Source organism: Sceloporus occidentalis, unplaced genomic scaffold, assembly GCF_023333645.1.
Source record: "Sceloporus occidentalis isolate IW3139 unplaced genomic scaffold, rSceOcc1.0.p SCAF_5, whole genome shotgun sequence".
NCBI lineage: Eukaryota > Metazoa > Chordata > Lepidosauria > Squamata > Phrynosomatidae > Sceloporus > Sceloporus occidentalis.
In genome coordinates, this window is record NW_028316985.1 from 166,657,961 (window position 1) to 166,681,361 (window position 23,401).

The 23,401-nt window shown below is 40.1% G+C and overlaps 1 protein-coding gene across 1 annotated transcript; it reads left to right on the top strand.

Moving 5' to 3' along the window:
• The first annotated feature begins 12,703 nt into the window (after nt 1–12,703).
• LOC149313114 (alcohol dehydrogenase 1B-like) lies at nt 12,704–22,817 on the top strand. The gene is made up of 9 exons (XM_089527094.1): nt 12,704–12,721; nt 13,442–13,543; nt 15,253–15,391; nt 17,518–17,605; nt 17,732–17,951; nt 18,785–19,048; nt 20,491–20,626; nt 20,989–21,127; nt 22,734–22,817. Exons 1-9 carry the CDS (start codon nt 12,704–12,706, stop codon nt 22,756–22,758), a joined length of 1,131 nt encoding a protein of 376 aa, XP_089383220.1. The 3' UTR covers nt 22,759–22,817.
• The last annotated feature ends 584 nt before the right edge of the window (nt 22,818–23,401 follow it).

Here is a 23,401-nt window from a genome sequence, read left to right on the forward strand (position 1 = left end):
CAACGTTTCACAGATGAAAACTGGGATGCATGTGGCCAAAAATGCATCATAGCGTGGTCAAGGTGGCAAAGATATTAATGACAAAGAATAGACATGCTAGGAGAGGCTGCAGCAATTTCCTTTCACCTAAGCCTACTGGGAAAGGCAAGATTCTATAACAAGTACATTTCTATACCACTTATCAGTGCACTTAAGCACTCCCTAAGCGGTTTACAAAACATAAGCTAACTGCCCCTAACAATCTGGGTACTCGTTTTAGCAACCTAGGAAGGATGCAAGCCTGAGTTGAGCTTGAGCCCTTTCACTGGTATTGAACTTGCAAACTTATGGTTTGTGAGTGAGTGGCTGTAGAACAGGCATTTAACCACTGCACCACCAGGGCTCTACCCCTCCTCTACTCTCCCTTCATAGGGGTAACTGATTGTTAACTACTTTTGTACTTTGAACTCACTTCTTAGCAACTGATGTAAGCTGAGGATAAAGGGTAAAAGCAGAGGAGGAGACAGAAGCTGGAACATTTTGAAAGCAGCTGAAGAAGTGTGACAACAGAGTATTAATTAGGCCTGCCCCTGCCAAATTGGGACGTTTGGAGGGCATGGGACAATCCAAAATGAAGGTGACTGTACTGATATTTTACACATACATACACATTTCTAGAAATTTTCATCTCCACTAGAATCAGGTAAAGTGTTTTGTAAATTTTGTAAGTCTTGTCCACCTGAAAATACTGTGGATTACAACAGGATCATAACAGTACATTGTTGCTGGAAAAATCCATTCCCCTTCCTATTATTATGACAATTGCAATGAAACCTAAAAGAGAATGGGGTGGTGGGGGTGGTGATGGCAGATAATGCCAATGACTCTGCTAATGAAAAAGTCTTGTGTCAGCTTTGAAATCCCTGGCCCCAGTACACCACCTCCAGGGCTAGAAGTACACATATCTGAATACCATCTTCTGGGGGAAAGCAGCAGAACAAGACCCAAGGGTGACAACTTCCTTCCATATACAGAGACCTACTGGTATGACAGCTGAATTTTACTTCAGTACTGCCAATGAGATAATGTGCTCCACTACAAGTGGGGCAACAAGGATTGGATCAGATATTTGATCTAGCTCCCTCCTCTGAAAAGAGGGGAATGGCCAGTGACTCCAAAGAAATGACCAAGGGACTACCAATACAGCCATCCAGGATTTGTTATCAGAGATGGCCATTCTTTCTACTAATTGTGGGGCCATCCTTGAAGAAAAGTCTATTGCTCTCATGTTTTGCTTGTGGGGCTCCCATAAGCATCTGTTTAGCCATGGTAAGAAACACAAGACTGTACACAGGGGTGAGTGATTGCCAAAAGCTGGAAAGCTGCATTGACCTTCCATTGGGCCACAGACTGCCGTGACTTGCCCCCTCCACAAAACCCTTCCCCTGATAGTTTTTAACTTGAAAACAAATTTAAAATGCCCACCTTGGCCTCCAGGCATGCCCTTCCTACAGCTTTTGCAGGCCCAGGAGAGGACTTTTTTTTTTAAGCAGGATGTACATCAGAAGTCAGAAAGACAAGTCAGATCCAGCAGAGTTCTTCTTGTGCTCTAATTCTGTGCAGTCACTCCCAAGTGTATACACAGGTGTGTAATGTCATGCTCTGGAGGGATTCTTTCAAGCTCTGTGAAATAGCTGTGGGTGAAAAGGGCTGTGGGAAAGGAAATACAAAAGCAGTTTGCTAAAAATTCTGGTGAGAATATATAAAGCAAGTATGTATGTACCCAGTAGTGACAATTCTATAAAGCTAAACACCATGAGTTGTCATGAAAAGGGGACTTGTGTTCATAGTTTCGCTCAGCCATGAAGGTGAATGGGTGGTGTTGGCCAAGTCACTCTCACATTTTAAGTTATCTCAGTGGCCATACCCTTCACAGTATTTTTCGTGTTGTAACAGCATGATTAAGCAGACTGCATTTACTTTGAAGAAAAAAAACAATTATGTTCTTCCATGCCAGAACATGCTCCTCATCTGAGTAGGACTCAGTAGCAGCTGACTGCTGGAAATGATCCCTCCTCCTGCTGCTGTATTTGTTTGTCTATTGGGGGCAAACCCAATGGTGCTGTTTACTGAATTTCAACACAAATAGCAGGGGTGATAGAGAATATTTTCAGCAGAGAAATGTTCTAGGGCCCTTATCTGAGCTGGGAATAGAGTCTGGAAAGGTTGTTTTGTTGGATTAAAATGCTCAGACTCCCACAATCAGCAAGATCCCTGTCATTCTGGTTGGGGGATTTGAAACACTGGAGTTCAATAAAATTGTTTTTCTAAAGTTGTCTGGGAGCAAATGGGGCATCATAAGAGATTTTCCTTCACAATAAAAACATTTAATTTAAGGAGGCTATTGGGAAATGATGTGCATTATTATGTGTCCTTTAGGCCACAGAGTTTTTATGAAGACAAAATAAATTTCACCAACATCTGTCATCCTGAGAAGAAATTGAAACATAATTACTAAAATCTAAATGGACTAGACAAGGGGTGAAATTTTACTCATTAAAGAAGAGTAGGGTTTGTTATTGTTGTTTGTTAATCCTGAAATTTAAATGTGAAATAAAAATGAAAAATGGTTTATTTTAATCTTTTACATTTAAAAAAAACCTAATTATATATATATATATATATATATATATATATATATATATATTAAAAATTCAGCTGAGCATTGCCCTTTCCTCTTGAGCTGTGACCCTTTGGCCTGCAGTTTGCAAACACTTGCTCAGCCTGGGGGGGGGGGGGGGGGGAATTATTATTTTTAAACTATTTTAAAAAAAAAAAACCCAGAAAAAACACAAGACAAAAAAGGAACAAGATGGCAAAAGCAGTCAATCAAGTAATACAAACATTAATTCCAAAATCAACTATATGCCATTATTTTATAAAGAAATTGGTCTGTAATTCCTGGGATCCTTCAAATCTCAATCTTCTTTAAGAATTTAAACTATATTTGCTTGTCTATGGCCTGTTACAGACTGCCAAAATAAAGCTGCTTCGGGTCTCTTTGGAGGTATGCTATTTAAATGATGCATGGGTCCTAAGAGTCCGGAGGTTGCGCCAAAGCCACACTCCATTCCTAAGCACTGGAGTGCAGCTTTTGGTGCAGCTTCCGGACTCTTAGGATGCATGCATCATTTAAATAGCATACCTCCAAAGAGACCCGAAGCAGCTTTATTTTGGCAGTCTGTAACAGGCCTTTGTGTGACTGACAGTTTATCCAGCAAGAAATCATTCATAGCTTCTTGGGGAGGTAATAATAATTGATATTGAAATATCTTATAATAGTGTGCAGATGGACTATTTGGGCCAGGTGCCTTTCCTCTTTTCAAGTTCTTTATCACCTCTACCAGATTTTCCATAGTTATTGGTCCATCCAGTCTTTTCCTTTGGTCTTCAGATATTGCAATAAGACTTCGTTGTTGACGGTTTGTTGCAGATGAAAATGGTTAGAAATCTCTGCCTTCGTTCATTCTCACACTTCAAATCCTGTTTTCTAATAAATCTCATAGCCATAGTGATGAAATTTGTCTTGTGCGTGGAAGCAGGGCTGCTTGAGGAACAGGTAGATGAGTGAAGAAAATGAAGCCAGGGATTATAACCAGGGACACCAAGGTGTCAAGGATTTAAATAAAAAATAATTGTCTAGTTTGCCTGTCCTTCTGAAATTTAAAGATAAAAATGGAGCTGCTTCTTCTGCCAGGTGTTATTGACCCACTTCCATATGCACTCAGAATCTGAAACAAATTATGGACAATTTGGATTAACTGTATTATCTGAAATGCAGTGCAGTATATTTCTAGACTAGGAACAAGCCATACCTTTCCTTGAGGGACTGATATATTTGCTGACTTTGTGAATCATATTTTCTTCTTCCTGATATGAAAGCTATTAGTTTTTGATCCCTCTTATCTCTTGGTAATGGGGATTGTTATTATGCCCATATGTCAGCCAATAATTTGAATATTATAAATAAGCATTTGGTTGAAGGTGCTGAGAGCACTGGGTGAAAAGAAACACTTGCTACTTATGCTTATCATTGTAATAGATAATATTAAGTACTTATCTAATTGGACTGATTATTTGATATTATGGTGTCCTGCCTTGCAGGAATGTCCTCTGTTATGAATGAATGCATTACCATGCTAGGCTAGGATGGCCAACAGAATCTTAAAATCCTGATTCAGCCGTTCACAGGTTTTGAAAATGTTGCAGAGATCATTCCAGCTGTCAGAAAAGTTTTGTTGTGTGCCTTCAAGTTATTTCTGACTTATGGTGACCCTAAGATGAACCTATAAAGAGATTTCCTTGGCAAGATTTGTTCAAGGGAGTTTGCTATTGCATTCTACTGAGGCTGAGAGTGTGTGGCGTGCCAAAGGTCACCCAGTGAGTCTGTATGGTCAGGTAATGATTTGAACCCTGGTCTCCCAAAGTCCTAGTCCAGTATTCAAACTGCTATACCACATTTGTTCCCCTGACAGATAAATTACTCATATAATTAGGATTAAGTAATTTACTAGCCTACTTACCATAGATAACTAGTAGGAGTTGGAAGATTACTCAGTGAATCATCTAGCCTTTTTTTAAATCCATGTGAAATCTTCTTCCTGGTTTCTAATGGCTTATTGTTCTTTTGATTTTCTTTTCAATAAATGTTTGGTTAAATACATTCTTCCTGTGGTAGGGCAGATTTGTGAAGTATTATGTAGGATTTCCTAATTTCCTCATCAAGTTCTCCATTAGAAGTTTTTAATTGTTTCCCCTTTTTAATGATCCCTGTCTTTATTTATCTTATGTGTTGTAATAATTTTGTTTTCTTTTTTTAAATGGCTGTAGTCAGGATTTTTTTTATTATTATCATTAGACTTTTATTAAATTCTTGTTTACTGAACTCATAATGGTGCCTTTCAATGATGATCAGATCTTTTTAATTTCTAGAGCATTTATTTCAGCAGCCCCTTGAGTGAGCTCAGTAAGAGTTGTACTGTCACTTGATTGCTTAAGACACTGTATTAATTTCACAGAATAAATAATATGTCATCTGTTTGTTTGTTTTTCATTCTTTACTCTGTAGTTCTCCTAAATAAATAGCCATCTGAGGTCAGCTTTCAGTATGTCCCAGAAAAAAAGGTGCCAAATGCATTTCCAGAAATTCTAGTATTATCTATAACCTTGTCTAAACAGATGTAGTTAGATAATAGAGTGGGAATTGACCACCAGATCAGAGTTCTAAGTGGAAATTGAGTTCCCACACCAAGCGGAGGGGGGATCAGAACAAATGATAAGGTCAAGTGATAACCCCCAAACATGGGATCCTGAAGGTTCTGGACATTAGGATGTGATCCACTCTGGAATATAAAGTGTGTTTGTTGGGTACCCTGTTTGTTGGGTATTTAGAGTACCAGGAATTGATCGGTCCTGTTGTCATTAGCAGTTCAGCCAGAATGGTTTCTCTTTTAGAGGAGTCTAGAGGCTTGGAAAGTGTGATCAAGATTACAGTCTAAGGCTAGATTTGTGTGTCCTCCCACAATATTATGTGCCTACCAGCAAAACTACCTATAGCACCCACGAGGTCTCCATTGAATTTCACTTGAGGTTTATAGAGGGCATAATAGGATCCAAGGTCAAATATTCTATCTGTCAATTTTCCTCTAATAAGAACAAACTTCCTTCAGGGTCACTGGTGATATCTTGTAATTCACCGGTGATATCTTGTATTTCAAAATGTTATTACTGGAATCAATCAGCAATACACAGAACTGTAGATTTATTTATCAAACGTTCTTCAATATCTCTAGGGCAATTAAACACTAAACTCTGCGGGGTTGCAAGCTATGTAACTTCATAGATTGCAAACAATGTACTTTGCAAAAAACTCATTTAATTATTCTTATAATTATGATATTATTTGTATCCCACATTTTTTCTAATTTAGGAATCAAGGCAATTTAGAAAAGTTAAACACAGTTTTGGATTTAGTTTGTTGTTGTTGTTATGTGCCTTCAAGTTATTTCCGATTTCTCACGATCCCTATCACAGAGTTTTTTTGGTACATTTGTCCAGAGTGGGTTTGCCATTGCTTTCCTCTGAGGCCGAAAGAGTGCCACTGTGGCTCCAGCCAGTAAATATTGGTGTTCTATGCTGAGTAACCCAGAATCTGCAATCAGCTCATTTCTTACCAAAACAGTTTAACTTCTGCTACCTGATTACATGACACTGTTGCACCAAAAACATGTGGAATTTGAGAGGTTATGCTTCAACTGTGAAAACACTTAAGAGCATGCCTGGTCTTATCACTGATTTCTTGTTAAGGTCTATATATTTTCAGATTTCATCAAGGGCACTGGGTTAATGTTTGGCCATTCTATCAGACTGATTTGTATGCTATCAGGATGACAGTGCAAAGTGTAAGCCTTCATATACCAACTCTGCAACCAATATCTTTGACAGGGCTCTCTGAACAGGATCCAGTATGAATGTGGGGAGGGAATACTGGAGATGGAAAAATAGCCTCTTGCATGATTTTGAAACCCAAATGGTGCATGAAGAGGGAACCATTAAGACTTTAATCCAGAGAAACAGTTTTTGAATGGGTATTCTTTTCTTAGTTCAGCATCTAAACCAAGGACAAGCAACACACCAGGGTTAGAAGACCATTTTTGGATCCAAATGGCAACCATAAATGGTATTTCAGGTGGCCAAAAAGCAGCATTTCCATGCTAGAACAGGACTCCCTGATATCCATTTTGGCTGGAAAAGGAATTTGTTTGCCTGGTATTTTTAAAAAGAATTGGGGCTCTGAGTCCTGAGAGCCAGGGATCCATCAGCTCTCCATGGGCTTCATGATTACCATCCCTGATCTAAACACAGCTGAATATCTATTTGCATTACATTTTCACTGCAGCATGTGGGCAATTCCATATAGATAGTGAACACAAGTACAGTACTTCATGATTGTCAGAGCTGTTCAACAGTGTAACACACTCCCTCAAAGTGTGGTGCAGTCTCCTTCTTTGGTGGTCTTTGAATGACCATCTATCAGGGGTGGTTTCATTCTGAGTTCCTGCATGGCAGGGGGTTAAATGCAATGGCCCCTATGGTCTCTTCCAACTCTATGATACTATGATTCTATGAGTACTATTTTTTGTGTGTCTTTGGTGAATTAAAAATGTGCCATTACTCTCTCCTTATACCTTCATCTAGGAATGGGAATCATGCAGATTTCCAGATTTGGTTGTTGTGTAACTCACAACCTGCTTTACCACTGGCTAGGATTGATGAGAGTATCTATTCAACAGCATATGGCATCTGAGTCCTAAAACCCATCTTAAAATACTGCCAGCTGCACCAAGGGATAGAGTTCTGCAGTGCTGGTGTGCAGGATGCTGATTGATGATGCTTCCAGACCCATCCTATGAATGAGCAGTGGTACAACATTAGAGAGAGCAGTGGTGCAAGCAGGGACCCTTGTGGGATCCTGTGGCAACTCCCCAGTGCATGGCTGCTCTCTGTCAGGAGGGGGCTGGGAGCATTATTCACCAGTACACCACTTGCCAGTGCTGCAGAATCCCTTGGTGGAGCTGGCAGAATTTTAAAATGGATTTCTGAGGCATTTGCGGTCATGAAAATGGTACCACATCCACAACTGTAAATGCGGAACAGTAAAAGAGATCAGTTATGATGTTACCTAAATAGCTAACAGGGTGGCAGCCATACTGTTTTAAATTATGGGTATTTTAAATTGTCAAATAAATCACAAAAGGATTGAATTGAAGAAAACTGAAATTATTAATTGAGTATGGTATAAACACAAATGATGTTAAACACAGAGTCTGTCTAAGACAAAAGGAAGAATAATAATGGTATATTGTGATGAATTAATAAGTGAGTGACATAAAACAGAAGATACAAAGAGATTAGGAAGTATTTTTGTGTTGGTGGTAGGTTTGTTTTTTGGTTTTGTTAGTAGGATAGATGTATTTGTTAGGTAATGTCTGTGATATTTGTTGTAACAGATTTTTTTTAACTTTGGTTAATAAAATTAATTTTAAAAATAAAATGTCAAATATTTTTTAAACTTTTGGATCATCAGGTTTTCAGTTGTGTCTAGTTTTAACTCAGTGGAATCCCTTCTGTTGGTGCAGCGGCATCACTTGGGGGAGGAATGTGGTGATGCAGCCCACACTGGGTGACAGCCCAGAAGAGGGATGACACCCAGGTGGGCCCTCCCTCCCCATAATGTCCTGTTCTTTTCCAGGGAAAGACCAAAGGAGGTCGTGCATGCTCCCTGCCCTACGTGCCACTCTGTTCTTTTCCTCGTGAGGAAGTGTACAGGGAAAAATCAAGGGAGGCCGTGACTGCTGGCCCCAGAAGCTCTGCCACCCGCATTGGGTGACACCAGGTGCAGGGATGCCATGGTGTTGGTGTAACCCAGTTCATGTGCCTGGAAAGGACTGCTGGGTGTGTGTGGCTTTTCCTGCCCCCTTCCTCCCCTCCCACTATCTCGCCTGCCCCCCCATCCCCAGCCAACCAGGCGACCACTGCCCAGACAGACTTGGAAAGGGCTGCTGGGTGGTGGTGACAGTGATGGCCTACCCCCCTCCCTCCCCTCCCATTACATCAGTTATTCAAATGGCTGCCCACAGGGGGCAAGTGAGGCATTTCTGTCCAAAGAGATGACAGAAATGGAGTGCACTGTCCCTCCTTCTCCAGTGCTTTGGTTACCTCCTCCAAGAGAGCCAGGGCAGTGGAGAAGGTAGGAGGGACATGCGCTCACTCACTCCTCCTTCTCTGGTGCCTTGGCTCTTTCATTTGAGAGAGCTGCAGCAGTGAAGGCAGGAGGGGCATGCCCTAGTCCCTCCTTCTCTACTGTCTTGGCTCCCTCAGCCAACAGAGCCACAGCAGTGAAGAAGGTATGGGTGCCAACAGCACCACTGCAACCAACACCCTCCTACAGTGGGTAGAGGTCCTAACTGGGTGACACACCTCTTCTGAAGTGTCACCCGGTGTAGTTCTCACTCCTCCAGTGACACCACTGTTTTAACTTTCTTGTAAACTACCTTGGGTCCCCTAATGGGAGAAAGGGAGAAATAAATAAAACAAAACAAAATAAAGAGTAGCATGCAGTTTGGGGCCACATTTTACCCATTCCTGCACTTAGGTAAGGAAAGATGGCTTGCACAGATGGCTGCTTAGTATGCAACCACACTGCAGCTTCACATCAGGTAGCAAGAGAGGTCATGATGTAACTAAATCTAGACACAAAGGAGCAAAAGTATCTTGTAGCACCTTCAAGAAGTACTGAGCAAAATAAGTTGTAGTACTAGCTTTTCTAGACTTAGGGGCTATGCACAGCTACACACAGCCCCTAAGGGATGGCACAATGATGCCCCTTTCCTAGCTGGATTGGGGCCATGGCAAATGCACACTGCGGCCCCCATCTGGCCTTTCCAGAGCACAAAAAGGAGCCACAAAAAGCGGCTTCTTTTTGCACCTTGGAAAGGGTGTGATAGCCATGGAGCTGCAGCTATACAGTGCTCCTTTGGCACTGTGTCATCTAGATGCCGTGTGCCGTGTGGAACAGAGCACGGCATCATGGCACCCTGGGGGTCAGAGTTGGAGGGTGTGTCATATGGACATGACACCCTGACCCCACTCCCACGTCTAAAGAGCCCCTTAATAAACCTAGGCTGCAACTGCACTGCAGAAATAATCCGGTTTGATGCCACTTTAATTTCCATGACTCAATGGAATTCTCAGATTTGTAATTTATTGTTGCACCACAGCTCTCTAACAGAGAAGATTCACAAAACTACAGCTCCCAGAATTCCATAACACTGAGCCATGTCAGTTAAAGTGGTGTCAAACTGGGTTATTTCTGCAGTGGGGACAGACTCCAAGTTTATGAAAGCTAATGCTACTTGTTTTGCTCACTTAGTCTCAAAGGTGTTTGTGTGTTTTTTAAAAGACTCTTATCGCCATCACATAATACCCTAGGGCATCCTTCAAAGAGCATCACCACTTTCCTAAATTCCATAATGGCACAACTTGCTTAGTACTATTCTTTTTAAAAAATATGGAGGACTGCAGAGGGTAAAAATTACTTACAAGTAAATATCACTATCTTTTCAATGCATGTATTTGCATGTATTTGAGTGCTTTACTCTGGCAAAGGCTTATATGCATTAGCCTTTAGCAAAGGTGTGGTGGATATATGGAAATCCTCTTCTGTAGTTATTACAGTCCTTAGTTATAGTCAGCTAGTGCTCTAGACCCAATTGGCACAGGCTAGGGAACAACTTTGTGGGGAATTCCGCTTGTGCTGAAGGTTTTAGGGTTTTTGCAATTTGTTAATTGGTCATATCAGTTTCACCAGGATTACTTTTTGGAGGAGCTGCTGCAGCAGGAATTATGTATGATCAAAGAGACGGTGTTAATTGCATTGGCTGCAGGGCTTTCAGCAATGAGTTAAACATGTACATGCCCAACATTGTTGAATTGGGCAACTCCGACAGATACTGGAGGGGCTAAAATATAATTTAGAAAGTTAAGCCAGTGTAATATTCATACAAAATACTCACCCAAAGTGCCATCCTAAGTGTCAAGACAATTGTCTACTCAAGGATGCATGGTTCAGGCTGTTTATCACTGCAATAGGCTCATCTAGGCATCAGGCGTAGCATGGATTTTGCCTCATTGGATTTCAGTTATGGATGTGACCAATGATGGAAGGAATACATATTTACTTCAGGAGGGGACCCTAGAGGGGAGAAAGTAACAACAGTGTCAGGAGTTGCTTAGGCATTTTGCCTGTCATTATATGTTTAGAAGTTGGGGTGATGGATTATGTAGTAGTTTTACATCAGAGTTCGCTGGTAATCTCATAGGCAGGTGGTGAGATAACAACAGAAAGGAGACTATCTTCTGTCAAGAATGTTTAAGGTCGTTTCCCTGTGGGAATAGAACAGCAACTAGAATATTAAAGGACAGTGTGGGAATGAAAAGAACAAGACTGTTTATAAACTGGGAATGAATGAATTTGAAATTGTGTATGGTTTGATTAATCCAGTGTAATTGGTTGCAATGAAAATGGTTAGCCAACATATGTCAACAGATATGGAAAACAAAACAGTGGCCAATGGACTGGAAAAGATCAATTTACATCCCCATCCACAAGAAAGGAGACACAAAAGACTGCAGCAACTATAGGACTATAGCACTGATTTCCCATGTAAGTAAAATCATGCTCAAAATTCTCCAACATAGACTCCAACCATACAGAGAAATCCTTATATAAAATGGAAAATGCTATTTGAAATTTATACTTTTTGGAATATTTTCAAGTCGTGGATGCTTGAATCTGTGAATTTAAAAAATCCATGAATAAGGAGGGCTTACTGTAAAAATGGGCATTTCACCTGTTAATGCATATTGGCTACTAGCCTTATTTTATTATAATTTTCTAAGTATGATAACAGCGTAAAGACAATAGAAGTGTCAATATAGAAATTTCTACTGTACCAGTAGCCCCAAATAAGCAAACAAAAAGCAGCAGAATAGAATCATAGAATAATACAGTTGGAAGAGACCCCAAGGTCCATCCAGACCAACCTCCTGCCATGCAGGAACTCTCAATCAAAGCACCCCCGACAGATGGCCATCCAGCCTCTGTTTAAAGCCCTCTAAGGAAGGAGACTCCACCACTATCCACTGAGGGAGTGTGTTCCACTGTTGAACAGCCCTTACTGTCACACACCAACAAATGAAATGTTAGCCTTTTGTAAGTTTTTAGCTGTATTGTGTTTGATTTAATGTGTGAGCTTCCTTTTGGAGGAAAAGGTGAGATATAAATAAAGGTGGTAGTGGTGGTGATGATAATGATCCTGTCAAAAAAATCACAACTGCATTAACACCCAAAATACGTATTCACAGAGAATGCCAGAATGGGCTAAGATGGGAAGAATGAGAGGTAAAACTGCCACAATAACAACAAAAATGAACATGTTACTAAGACTCTGCTCATTTCACAGACTTGAGGAATTTGAACTAGGCTTTATTACTGTGAGGATTAGTAAATGAATGTGAAGTCGGTTCTTTGAATATTCCAGCCTCAAGCCATTTTTGGTTTAAATGTAGGAAGAAATATCTTTAAACAATAATAACAATATACAGGGTATCTGAAAATTATCTTCACCGTTTCAATTGTAATATGGTCACATGGGGTCGCACACGGTCACATTTCCAAGGTTGCTGTTCTTAAGGGCAGTCTCATAAATAGCACATTGATAGGACAAGATAGTAGTGATATCTTGACATCAACAAGACCTGTGTACCTGCCATGACTGTTGTCATTTCCTTTCCTTGGCTTTTGAACTTTGGGTACTAGGCTAAGCACATAGTCTATCAATGTCACAGAATCTATGGACTTTCCCCAGTATTATCTAAAATACATGATACTTAATGCTCATCATTCTAGGTAAGGACACTTTTAAAAAGAAGTGACAATAAAGGAGGGACTAAGATTCTTGGGGTGGGGCTTGAAATTATCTTATTTAATTGCAAGATGCTTCCTGCTTTTACAACAACTGCTTTTAAGTTAAAACTGGCCATCTCAAAGGCCAGATTGGAAGTACTGAAATTGGACAAAGAGGTTGATACATAGCCTAGAAACATGAGTACTGCAGGGAAAGTAAGTAGATTATTTCTTTTAATATCATTTTTTCTCCATTCCATATGTGTAGTTGTGTGTCTGTGTCTCCATCTGTGTGTCTGTATATATGTGCAAAAACAAATGCATTGCACTTTGGTCAGGAACAAACAATAACATGAGACTGAAATAAGATGTTGCTTCTGTAGTAGCTGTTGTTTATCTTGAATCATCTCAGTACACTGTAACCTTCCTACTATGACAAGTATCCCATGGTTGTTTCTACATTGCACAGACTGGAGGTGAAACTAATGATACTGTTCAGAAAGCAGAAGCACATGGCCTGGTATTCCTAAGTGTGTTTTATTTCTTTAATGATTCTTTGGTTCCTGGCCATTCTATTCCAAATAAAACAAAACAAAATCAGAAAAAATCCTCCTTCTGGCACTGAAGGAATTGAAATTAGGTTATGAATATGTTCTACAGTCAAAGAAAGTAGTGAGAGTAAAGTGAAGGAGGCTGGAGAAAGGACTACACCCTGTCAGATAGGAGGCATGGAAAAATACAGTCGCTTGCAAATAATAAACATGTTCAGTTATCAGCAAAACTGCATTTGAGACTGCAGTCTTAAAGAGTCTTCACAAGAGTAAATAATAATAGATTTCAATGTCAACACTTGGAGTTGAAGTCCAATAGCACTTGGTATGAATTCCCACCCAAATGTAGAAATAGTATCTCATCTCCTATCCTTATATTTCACAGGTCATCAAATGCAAGGCGGCTGTAATCTGGGAACCAAAGAAACCATTTAGCATTGTGGAAATTGAAGTGGCTCCACCAAAAGCACACGAAGTTCGTATTAAGGTAAAAGAAAGAAACCTACAACTGAATTAGTACTGATGAGTCCCTCACCAAAACAATACCATTGGGTAAAACAGAGTATCTGCCCCCAATGGTAGAGTAGAGGCTGAAGACTGGGACAGTTTTCCTTGCTGTTCCAAGATACGTTCATGTCTTCCAAGCTAAACTCCTGCCTATGTGGTGCAAGATGCTCTTCTGTAACAAGTATTGAGATAACATTCAGTTGTTAGCCAAGGTGGACTGCACATGTCAAATGTGTATGTATTGTATGTGGGTTGTGGGAGGGTGCATCAGAGCACAGAGGGAATTTTGGATACAACACAACTTTGAAAAGTTACTTTTCTAAGCATAACAGTACATTACAATATACTGCATGAAAGTGGAAATCTGAAAAAAATCTTGTTGTCTAGTGGACTTTAAAAAAATCCTAATTCAAGTTTCTGGGCCATAGTTCTGTGTCTAAAGGGCAACATTTTTATTCCTATTATATTCAAGCATGGGGCCAATGCTGCTTTGTTAGCAAACTATCTCTCAGTCTCTAGTGACCACTGGCAGTAGCTTTAGCAAGAGCAACCCAATGCTAAAGATGGTGAGCACTGCAGGTGCTCTGCCACATAACAAAGCATGCCACATGTTGGTGGATCAGACAATTAAAGTGAAAAAAATCTATGCATGTTTGTAGGTGGTTTATACATTTATTTGAACAAACATTAATATTTCACAGTTTGGCTTCCCTGGAAGATTGTCAAGACATCTAAGTTTGAGTATAGTCTAACTGAAAAAGCTCAACTATTTTCTGGTCCATCTCTGAGCAACATCAAGGTTCTGGCACTAACCTCTATGCTTTGCATGAATTCGTCCCCCAGCACCATATGTAACATGCACTGCTGCATTGAGAAGCCTTCTGAGACCAACTGATGCCTTCTTCCAAGTGCTCATTTGTATCAAGGAAAGTCATTGGCAACCAGGGAGAGTCAGTTTTGTAGTTTGTGTTGTCCCTGTCTGTACTGGTAGCTGGGAAGGGCTATAGCCTTGTTTTCTGTACATTGATATTTTGATGCTTTAATCCTTTTATTTGCACATCATGTTGAAAAGAGCAGAAAGAGAGAGAGAGAAATGCTCTACAAGCATGTATAGATTTCTTTGTTTCTACAAACAAAGCAAAAAGCAAATACAGGTTGAGTCTCCCTTATCTGAAATGCTTCAGTGTTTTGGATTTTAAATTTGTTTGGAGTTTGAAATATTTGCATATTCATAATGAGATATCATGGAGATAGGACCCAAGTCTAAACATGAAATTCTTTTATGTTTTGTATACACCTTATACTAATAATAATAATAATAATAATAATAATAATAATAAATTTATATTTTCCCACCTCTCCCGAATGGATTGAGGCAGGATTACAACGCATAAAATACATACAAGAACATATCAATAAAATACAATTAAAATAATTATATTAAAACATAGCCTTACGGTAATTTTATACACAATATTTTTAAATAATTTTGTGTATGAAACAAAGTTTGTGTACACCAAAACATCAAAAAGCAAAGGTGTCACTATCCCACAATTCTGAATTTTAAATTTTTGAATATTTCAGATGTTGGATTTCTGGATAAGGGAGGCTGAACCTGTAAATCAATAGCATAAGTTGCCTAGATTTAATCAGTTATCTATAGTGAAACATCTTTTACCTTTATTCCAGATTTTGGCTAATGGAATCTGTCGCTCAGATGACCATGTACTGACTGGTTCAGTGAAAGTGAACTTCCCCATTATTCTTGGTCACGAAGCAGTTGGTGTTGTGGAAAGTGTCGGAGAAGGAGTTACTAGTGTAAAACCAGGTATGTCCAAGAACACAAAGTACACTCAGAGAACATCGATTCTAAATTGATCTGTCATGACAAAATGAAGCTGATCAACCAATAGAAGGGGGATGACTTAACCATGTAACACAATTATAGCACTATGATTCTACTTTACCAACCATGGTTCCATCCTTTGGAATCCTGGATTTGCCGTGTGGGGAAGGATATTTAGAATTCTTAGCCAGAGAACTCCCATGCCTCAACAGACTCCAAATTGCAAGATTACATAGGATGTTACCATGACAGCTAAAGTGGAATCATTGTACTATAATTTCATAGAGTGGTGTGGGGGGTAGAGTAGACTATATCCCTGTCTCTATGCTGTTTTTCATAAATTATAGAATTTGGGATTGGTTGTTGGAAAGTTTTGGATAATGTCTGTGGTTTGTTTAATTGATTAAGAGTCAACAGTAGTATCAAGAGTCAACAGAGTCACTTAATGCACACCCATAAATTATGAAGTCATCAATAAACTAGATTTCTATATTCAGCACTCACCACTTCATAGCTTGCTTTATGACAGGCTGCAAGAGTTTGTGAAGTTGTTCCTCCGTAAAATCCCTACTGAACAAAGGTAGGCGAACAATTGCTGGCAGAGCAAAGTCAAAGCCACTAAGGCATGGACTTGCTTTTCCTAGCAGTGAGGAAAATGTGGCCTATGGAACCCATAACTTACAAAAGTGCGAAAATATACCAAAATTGTCATCCTCTTTCCCAAGGCCAGAATTCTCAACCATTATTAAGAAGTCTACTTTACCATGACAGGCGCGCGCACACCAATCAATATTGCTAGAAATGTATCTACTTGCAAGGCAAACATGGACATGTAAGAATTCCAAGGCAGTACATGTGTTTGTCCCATTTTCCCCATTTTAATAATTTTTTTTTTATTCTGGATTTAAGTGTCTGCCTAAATACACTAAAGGTGCCAGATTCCATTAATTTTGATCAAAAAAATTTAACTAAGGGTTATTCTTATCATGTTTTGGTGAACTGGTTATGTGACTACTCATCCCTCACCCACTGCTAATATTTCTTTCTTTATTGATCCACTCAGGATCCTATAAGATAAAACACTGAAAATTCACAATTGGAGATCTGACTTGTTTTCATTTCTTTATAAAAGCAGCTTCATTGGCAGACTGGATGCAGACCATTGGGAATGTGATTGATTTAAGTCTTTCCCCAGCACTTATGTTATTTAAATGGGAATGGAAGGAAAGGGGTTTTTTTAAAAGTGTCCCCAACATTGTGCTACTCTTTGGCTTCCCTATGGTTGCTGTCAGAAGAAATTAAAAGAGGTTGGAGATCCAGTCTTTAACATCTTATCATGCCATGTATATGGACATATTTAATGGACATGCTATTAACTCATGGCTTATAGAAGTGTAGAAGACCCAGCAAAAGCCCACCCAAATGATGAAGGAGTTGAAGCAATTCTACTAACAGGGTTAGAAAAGAAAAGGAAGAAAGGAGAGAGATGTAGTGTTCCTACAAGGACCATTATCTCCCGCACCTCCCTCCACCCCCATCCCCCACATCATCATAATCAATCTCACTACCACCCACTAGAGGACAAATGAATTGTGGTTGTTATTCACACAGTTTATATAACTGATCTACTAAAATCACTACCACAAGAAGATAGCTTTAAAGGGAAATTTAGCAATTTAATGAAGTATTTGTCTAACACACTGACTGCTAGTCATTATGGCTATATATCACCTCCAGAATCAGCACAATATGCCACTGGATACCAGTTGCTGGGGAAGACAGGTAGAAGGGTGTTATTGCCCTATTGCCCAGCCTGTGGGCTTTCCACAGGCACCTGGTTGGCCAGGATTGGTGTTTTGTTTCAATCAGCATATCTATGTTTAGATTGCTCTGTTCTGTGTTTTCACTGTGGTCATTTCTGCTATGGCTGATTCCATCACAAAAGAAAGGAACAACTATGTGATCAACTGTAAGTGGTTAATATGAGGGTATGTTTCACCTGGATGTTCTCATTACTGGAGAAATCTTGACATTTTAGTTGTGCTGACTCTATTAGCCTATCTCAAACCTTTAGACAAAGCTGGCAATAATCTTTTTGTAATTCCTAGGAGACAAAGTCATTCCACACTTTCTTCCTCAGTGTGGAGAATGCAAAGCTTGCATCCATCCCAGAGGCAACCTGTGCAAAAAGAATGAGTAAGTTTCTATTATTACGGTATTCATAACAGAAGATATTAGTACTAGTGCTAATGTTATAATCTTATTTGTTCTTGGTGAAACACTGTAACCTATTGTCCAATTTCCCCTTTACATATTTTAAAGCATTGTCAAATGTACTGGACTGATGGCTGATGGCACCACCAGGTTCTCCTACCAAGGAAAGCAGATTCACAATTGTGGTAGCACCAGCACTTTCTCTGAATACACTGTAGTACATGAGGATTCAGTGGCCAAAATTGATGCTGCAGCTCCTCCCGAAAAAGTGTGTTTGATTTCCTGTGGATTTTCTACTGGGTATGGTGCTGTTGTAAATTCTGCTAAGGTAAGCATCAGAACAGAGTGGATACTGTGAGATCCTCCAGATGTTGTTATCACAACAACTAACTATTCACCAAAATTCACTAAAATTAAAAGCAAAAGTTCTAGTAAGACCAGCATTACCTGCTGAAATCTAATTGCTACTATTGTCCATAGCAGATCTATTTAATCAATGAGATTTGCATAGGTTTTGACTTGTAATTCAGTAATAGATTCAACTGGTATCCTCTAGTTAGGACTAACAATTGGATTCAGGCCACTGTATTCAGTGGTTGAATTTGCACATCAGAGTAAACAATGGATTGTGTTAACCATACACAAATTACAAATCATGCCTTGCCTTTTCTTTCTGTGAGTTGTTTCTCTCCTCTGCTTTTTGTCAGCTTACATTTCTTGGTGCAAACCTAGGGACATAAACCAAGGCCAAATCATGAATGTAGGTCATAACAAACCATGATTTAAATAAACAAGAATTTGTAAGCCAGAAAACAACCCATGGGTTTAATAGAGGGTCAGCAAAAGTGCAGCCATCTTGATAATGTTGAACTACATATCCCAGCATTTTTCACATTGGCTATCCAAGGCTATCAATTGTACTGTCCAATATTTTCTCAGGATTGTTTAATTTTAGTTCCATAGTGGAGAGTTTATAGTGTGTATGTGTTTTGCATTTTTTAATGTACTGTTTAGTGCTATTATTAACCGCTTGCCATGATTCTTTCTTGGTTGGTTAGCATGTTTATTTATATCTTGCCTCTCATTCAGAAGAATTCTTGGCGTTCAAGAAATGACATAAAAACATTAGTACAAATTTTTATTGTTTTTATACTGATGTAGGTGGAACCAGGTTCTACATGTGCTGTTTTTGGACTGGGAGGAGTCGGCCTCTCAGTGATCATGGGCTGTAAAGTGGTTGGAGCTTCCAGAATCATCGGTATTGATATCAACAAGGATAAATTTCCTCTGGCTAAAGAGCTGGGAGCTACTGAGTGTGTCAACCCTCTAGATTTCAAGAAGCCCATCAATGAAGTGCTATTTGACATGACTGATGGTGAAGGTGTAGATTATTCATTTGAAGTGATTGGACGCCCAGAAACCATGGTATGTGAGCAAAGCTGGCATGATACCACAGACCTGAAATGAAAGGGAGAATGCTGCATGGGAAGACCATTCTGCTGATAATTAAAGTGTGGGTGAATGACGTTTCCATCAGGTCTAAAGAAGTCAGGTCCGGAGAGGTTACTTAGTTAAGCACAATCAGCTAACAAAGCAATCTTGCAACACCTTTGAGACAAACTGTGTGAAAGAAGATGTAGTATAAGCTTTTGTAGACTTGATCTACATCTGAAGAAGTAGACCAAGTCTATGAAACCTTATGTAGAGCCAGCATGGCATAGTGGTTTGAGTGTTGGACTACAACTCTGGAGACCACAATTTGATTCCCAGCATGGCTGTAAAGTCCACTGGATGGCCTTGGGCATGTCATATGGTCTCAGTCTCAGTGGAAGGCAATGGCAAACCTCCTCTGAACAAATCTTGCCAAGAAACCCCCATGACAGGTTCTCCTTAGGTTTGCCATATGTTGGAAATGACTTGAAGACACAGAAAAACAATGAAAGCTTATGTTACAATTTCTTTTCTACAAATTGTCTCAAAGGTGCTACAAGATCCCTTTGCATATTGCTATTCCAGAGTAACATGGCTATTTCTCTGCATTCTATACTCCGATACAGGATTCCAGCCCAGATCTAATCATTACTTATCATAAAGAAGGAATGTTTCCTGTCTTTTTCTTGTACCTACAGCAACCACAGCCCATTCTGTCTTGTCTCACAGGGTTCTCCAGGCTTAGGCAGAGATTCTGAGGAGAGCAGGAGGATGGGACACTTTCCCCCCATTAATATCCTTAATTTTACTTACTCCAGGATCACAGCCATTGGCACTCTAAAAGTTTTTGATTGCTCTGACAACATCCCATGCATAGCCTGTCCTAGATTGTTCCACAGTCTCCCAAGATTACAGGAATATATGGGGCTGTGGGAGGAAAGTTGCAAGAAGATAAAGGGATCAGATACTTTCTTCCTTGAATACCTTCAAATTACAGTGGAGCCTCGGGTTACGAAAATAATTCGTTCCGCGGCCGCTTTCGTAACCCGAACGGCTTTCGCAAGCCGAATCCCCATAGCCGCTAATGGGGAAAAGCCGCGATTTGGTGTAAAATCGCGGCAAAAAGCACCAAAAGTTTTTTCGGGACCCGAAAAAACGTTCGTAACCCGGAACAATTATTTCCAATTGGATTTTTTCGGGTCCCGAAAAATTCGTAACCCGGGTATTTCGTATCCCGAGGTTCCACTGTAGATTATTTCAGGATCCAAGCCATTTTCATCATGAGGATCTGGATGGTGACTTTTTAAAAATTGCTGTTTCTATATTTCCTGTACAGTTAAATTCATTAAAGGTCTGATTCTTCAGAGGGTATCATGTGGGCATGGCAGATATTCTCCCTGGTTTGATTTGACTTTGGGATTTTGTATTGTCTTTAGAGCGCTGCCTTGGCTTCCTGCAACATGAACTATGGAACAAGCGTGATTGTGGGAGTGCCTCCTACAACAGCCGAGATTACTTTCTCCCCATCACTTCTCTTCACAGGCCGCACTTGGAAAGGAACTGTATTTGGAGGTATGCAATAACTGCATGCTAAAAGCTGCTGCTATTGTTCCTTTTTTATGTGGTCAACACATTATTATAATATGTAACATAATACATATGACACAAAATAAGTGAGGAATATCATCAGCACTTTATCTTGCATTGGCATAACACAATAATCTCAGCAGTCCTGCAGACAGTTGAGCTTGAGCAATTGCATCTCCCTGGATGTTGCTGGACTACAAAGCCCATCAGCTTTAGCCAGCCAATATAATACTGCACAACTTTAGTTCAAGTGAAAACTTTGTGAGAGTGGCAGGCTTTTAATAAAAGTCTTTCATAGCACTGTAATCTGCTTGCAGTATCTTAACCACATATTGTCTTTTTTGTAGGCTGGAAAAGCAAAGACTCTCTCCCTAGACTGGTTTCAGATTTCATGGAGAAAAAATTTTCTCTGGATCCATTAATTACTCATACAATGCCCTTTGATAAGATCAACGAAGGGTTTGAACTGCTCCGGGCAGGGAAAAGGTAAATGTTTCCTCTCTTTTAATACCCATTCTTTGCCCAGCTAGTGACTAAATGCAGTCCAAAAGGCAACAGTGGACTAGACATGTATCTACACCACAGCTATAAAACTGATTTGTCTGTGAAAAGCTCAGGTCAAAGGACTTCCTCAGCACAGGAACAGGGAAGCACATAAGCCTATTCTGCTTCTTCTCATAGAAAGGGACATTTCTGAAGAAGAAAGATTCCTGTTTCCTTGAAGGCTTTCCATGCAAGTGAGATCCCTGATTTGACTGAGGGATGGGATGTAAATATGATTTTGCTTTCCACTTTCTTTTCAAAGCTAGTAGATCATTTACATAACAAGATTCTAAAGTACAAAAATATGACACTGAACATCAAAGTTCAGATCATCCAAGCCATCACAGCTGGACAGTGAAGAAAGCAGATAGAAAATTAACTCATTTGAAATGTGGTGCTGTAGAAGAGTGCTGAAGATACCAAAAAAAACCAATAAGGCAAACAAATGGGTCTTAGAACAGGTCAAACCTGAACTCTACTTGGAATCCAAGGTGCTTTACAGAGTGCCCAAAAAGGGCGCTCTGCCGGCGCCCGTGTTTGCTGCGCCAGGAAACCGCAGCGGACAAACTGCGCGGTTCCCCAGTGCAGCAAAAGCAGGTTCTTTTGCAGTGCGGTTATGATGCTGCAAGGCGCCAATGGCGCACTTGCGGCATCATTTCCACACTGCGACGTGCGGACGCTAAGTGTCCGCTACGTTAAAATGACAGCGCCCATGTAGAATGGGCGCCGCCATTTTGTACGTGCTCAGCACGTACTAGAGTTAGGGGCGTCCAGAAAGGACACCCCTTCCTAACCCTAGTACATGCCAAGCACGTACTTTTTGGTGGTGTGTAACCCACCCAAGATGACTAAATTGAGGCTGTTGTACTTTGGCCACATCATGGGAAAGCATGACACATTAGAAAAGACAATAATGCTAAGAAAGATAGAAGGCAGTAGAAAAAGAGGAAGACCACGTGGCAGATGGTTAGATTCATGGGTCTGAACCTGCAGGATCTGAGCAGAGTGGTTGAGGATAGGGAGACAGTGATGTTTCATTCATAGGGTCACAAGGTTGACTAGAATGCAGTTAATAACAATAAATATCATTTAACTTTGAAGATAAAACTATATTTGTTTTCTTTTGACAACAGCTTTTTTGGTACTGTGGACATTTTATGCTGGGAAATTTATGTACAGTGCGCCCGCACTATAAGCAGGCTCCCCATAAGCGTTTTCCTGCTTATATGAAAGCCACATGAAGGGAGAGTGAATGGCGTGCGCACCCGCAGCATGCACACTCTTCCGCACTGCGGGCACGAGCCCCATTCAATCAAATGGGACTCAAGCTTACGTGGTTTTTGGCTTACGTGGTCCGGAACAGATCCCCCACGTAAGCCAAGGGACCACTGTATATGAAAAAACCCATTGGAAACAATAGGGTATAAGGCTAGTGTAAGTCCTATTGTCTTCAGTGGATCAGCAAGAAGTTGGTTATGACTGGGTTCAGCCTGTTGACTTTGAAAAGAGTTCACTACCCTTAAATTTATACTGTTTTTTGATGTTTCAGCATTCGTGGTGTTCTGGTCTTTTAAAGACCCTGAAGTGCTGAAAATACAAGACAGTGAGTGACCTTTGCCAGCTGAGTTCCATCGGATCAATGGAATATCCATGAAAAAGACTGGATCCTGCAGTGTTGCCAGTAGCAATGCCATTTTGCCAGTCTGTAGGCTGAGCACAAGACAATTACATTATTTTCTGTGTGTAACAGAAAAAATAAACTTTAAATGAATTCTAGTCTCATCCTTTGACTTCTACTGTCAGGACAGTTTCATAGTTCAGTACAGAACTATGTTCAGTGAGGTATAATAGTTAATTTTAAACACTGAAATGATGGAAGGGAACAGGTAGACCGAAATCCTGATGGGACATTACACTAGTGTAACAATGAAAGTGTAGACTGGAAACAGGAGGGAACAGGCTGTGTGTGCTATGGAGGAAGTAAGGCACTGTAGGAATAGGTTCCTTGGAACCAGCAGATTGTATTTGTTCTTGCCTCACTATTTCTGCAGAAAAGAACAACAGCTACTCTAATCAACCAACTTTGCAGCTGTAGGCTGCAATCCCAAACACAGGAAGGGGCTAAGTCCATTGATCCCAATGCTTTAACTACCATGGCTCAATACTTTGGAACTGGGGGGTCTGTAGTTTTGTGAGATATTTTGTGAGCTCTTGTGC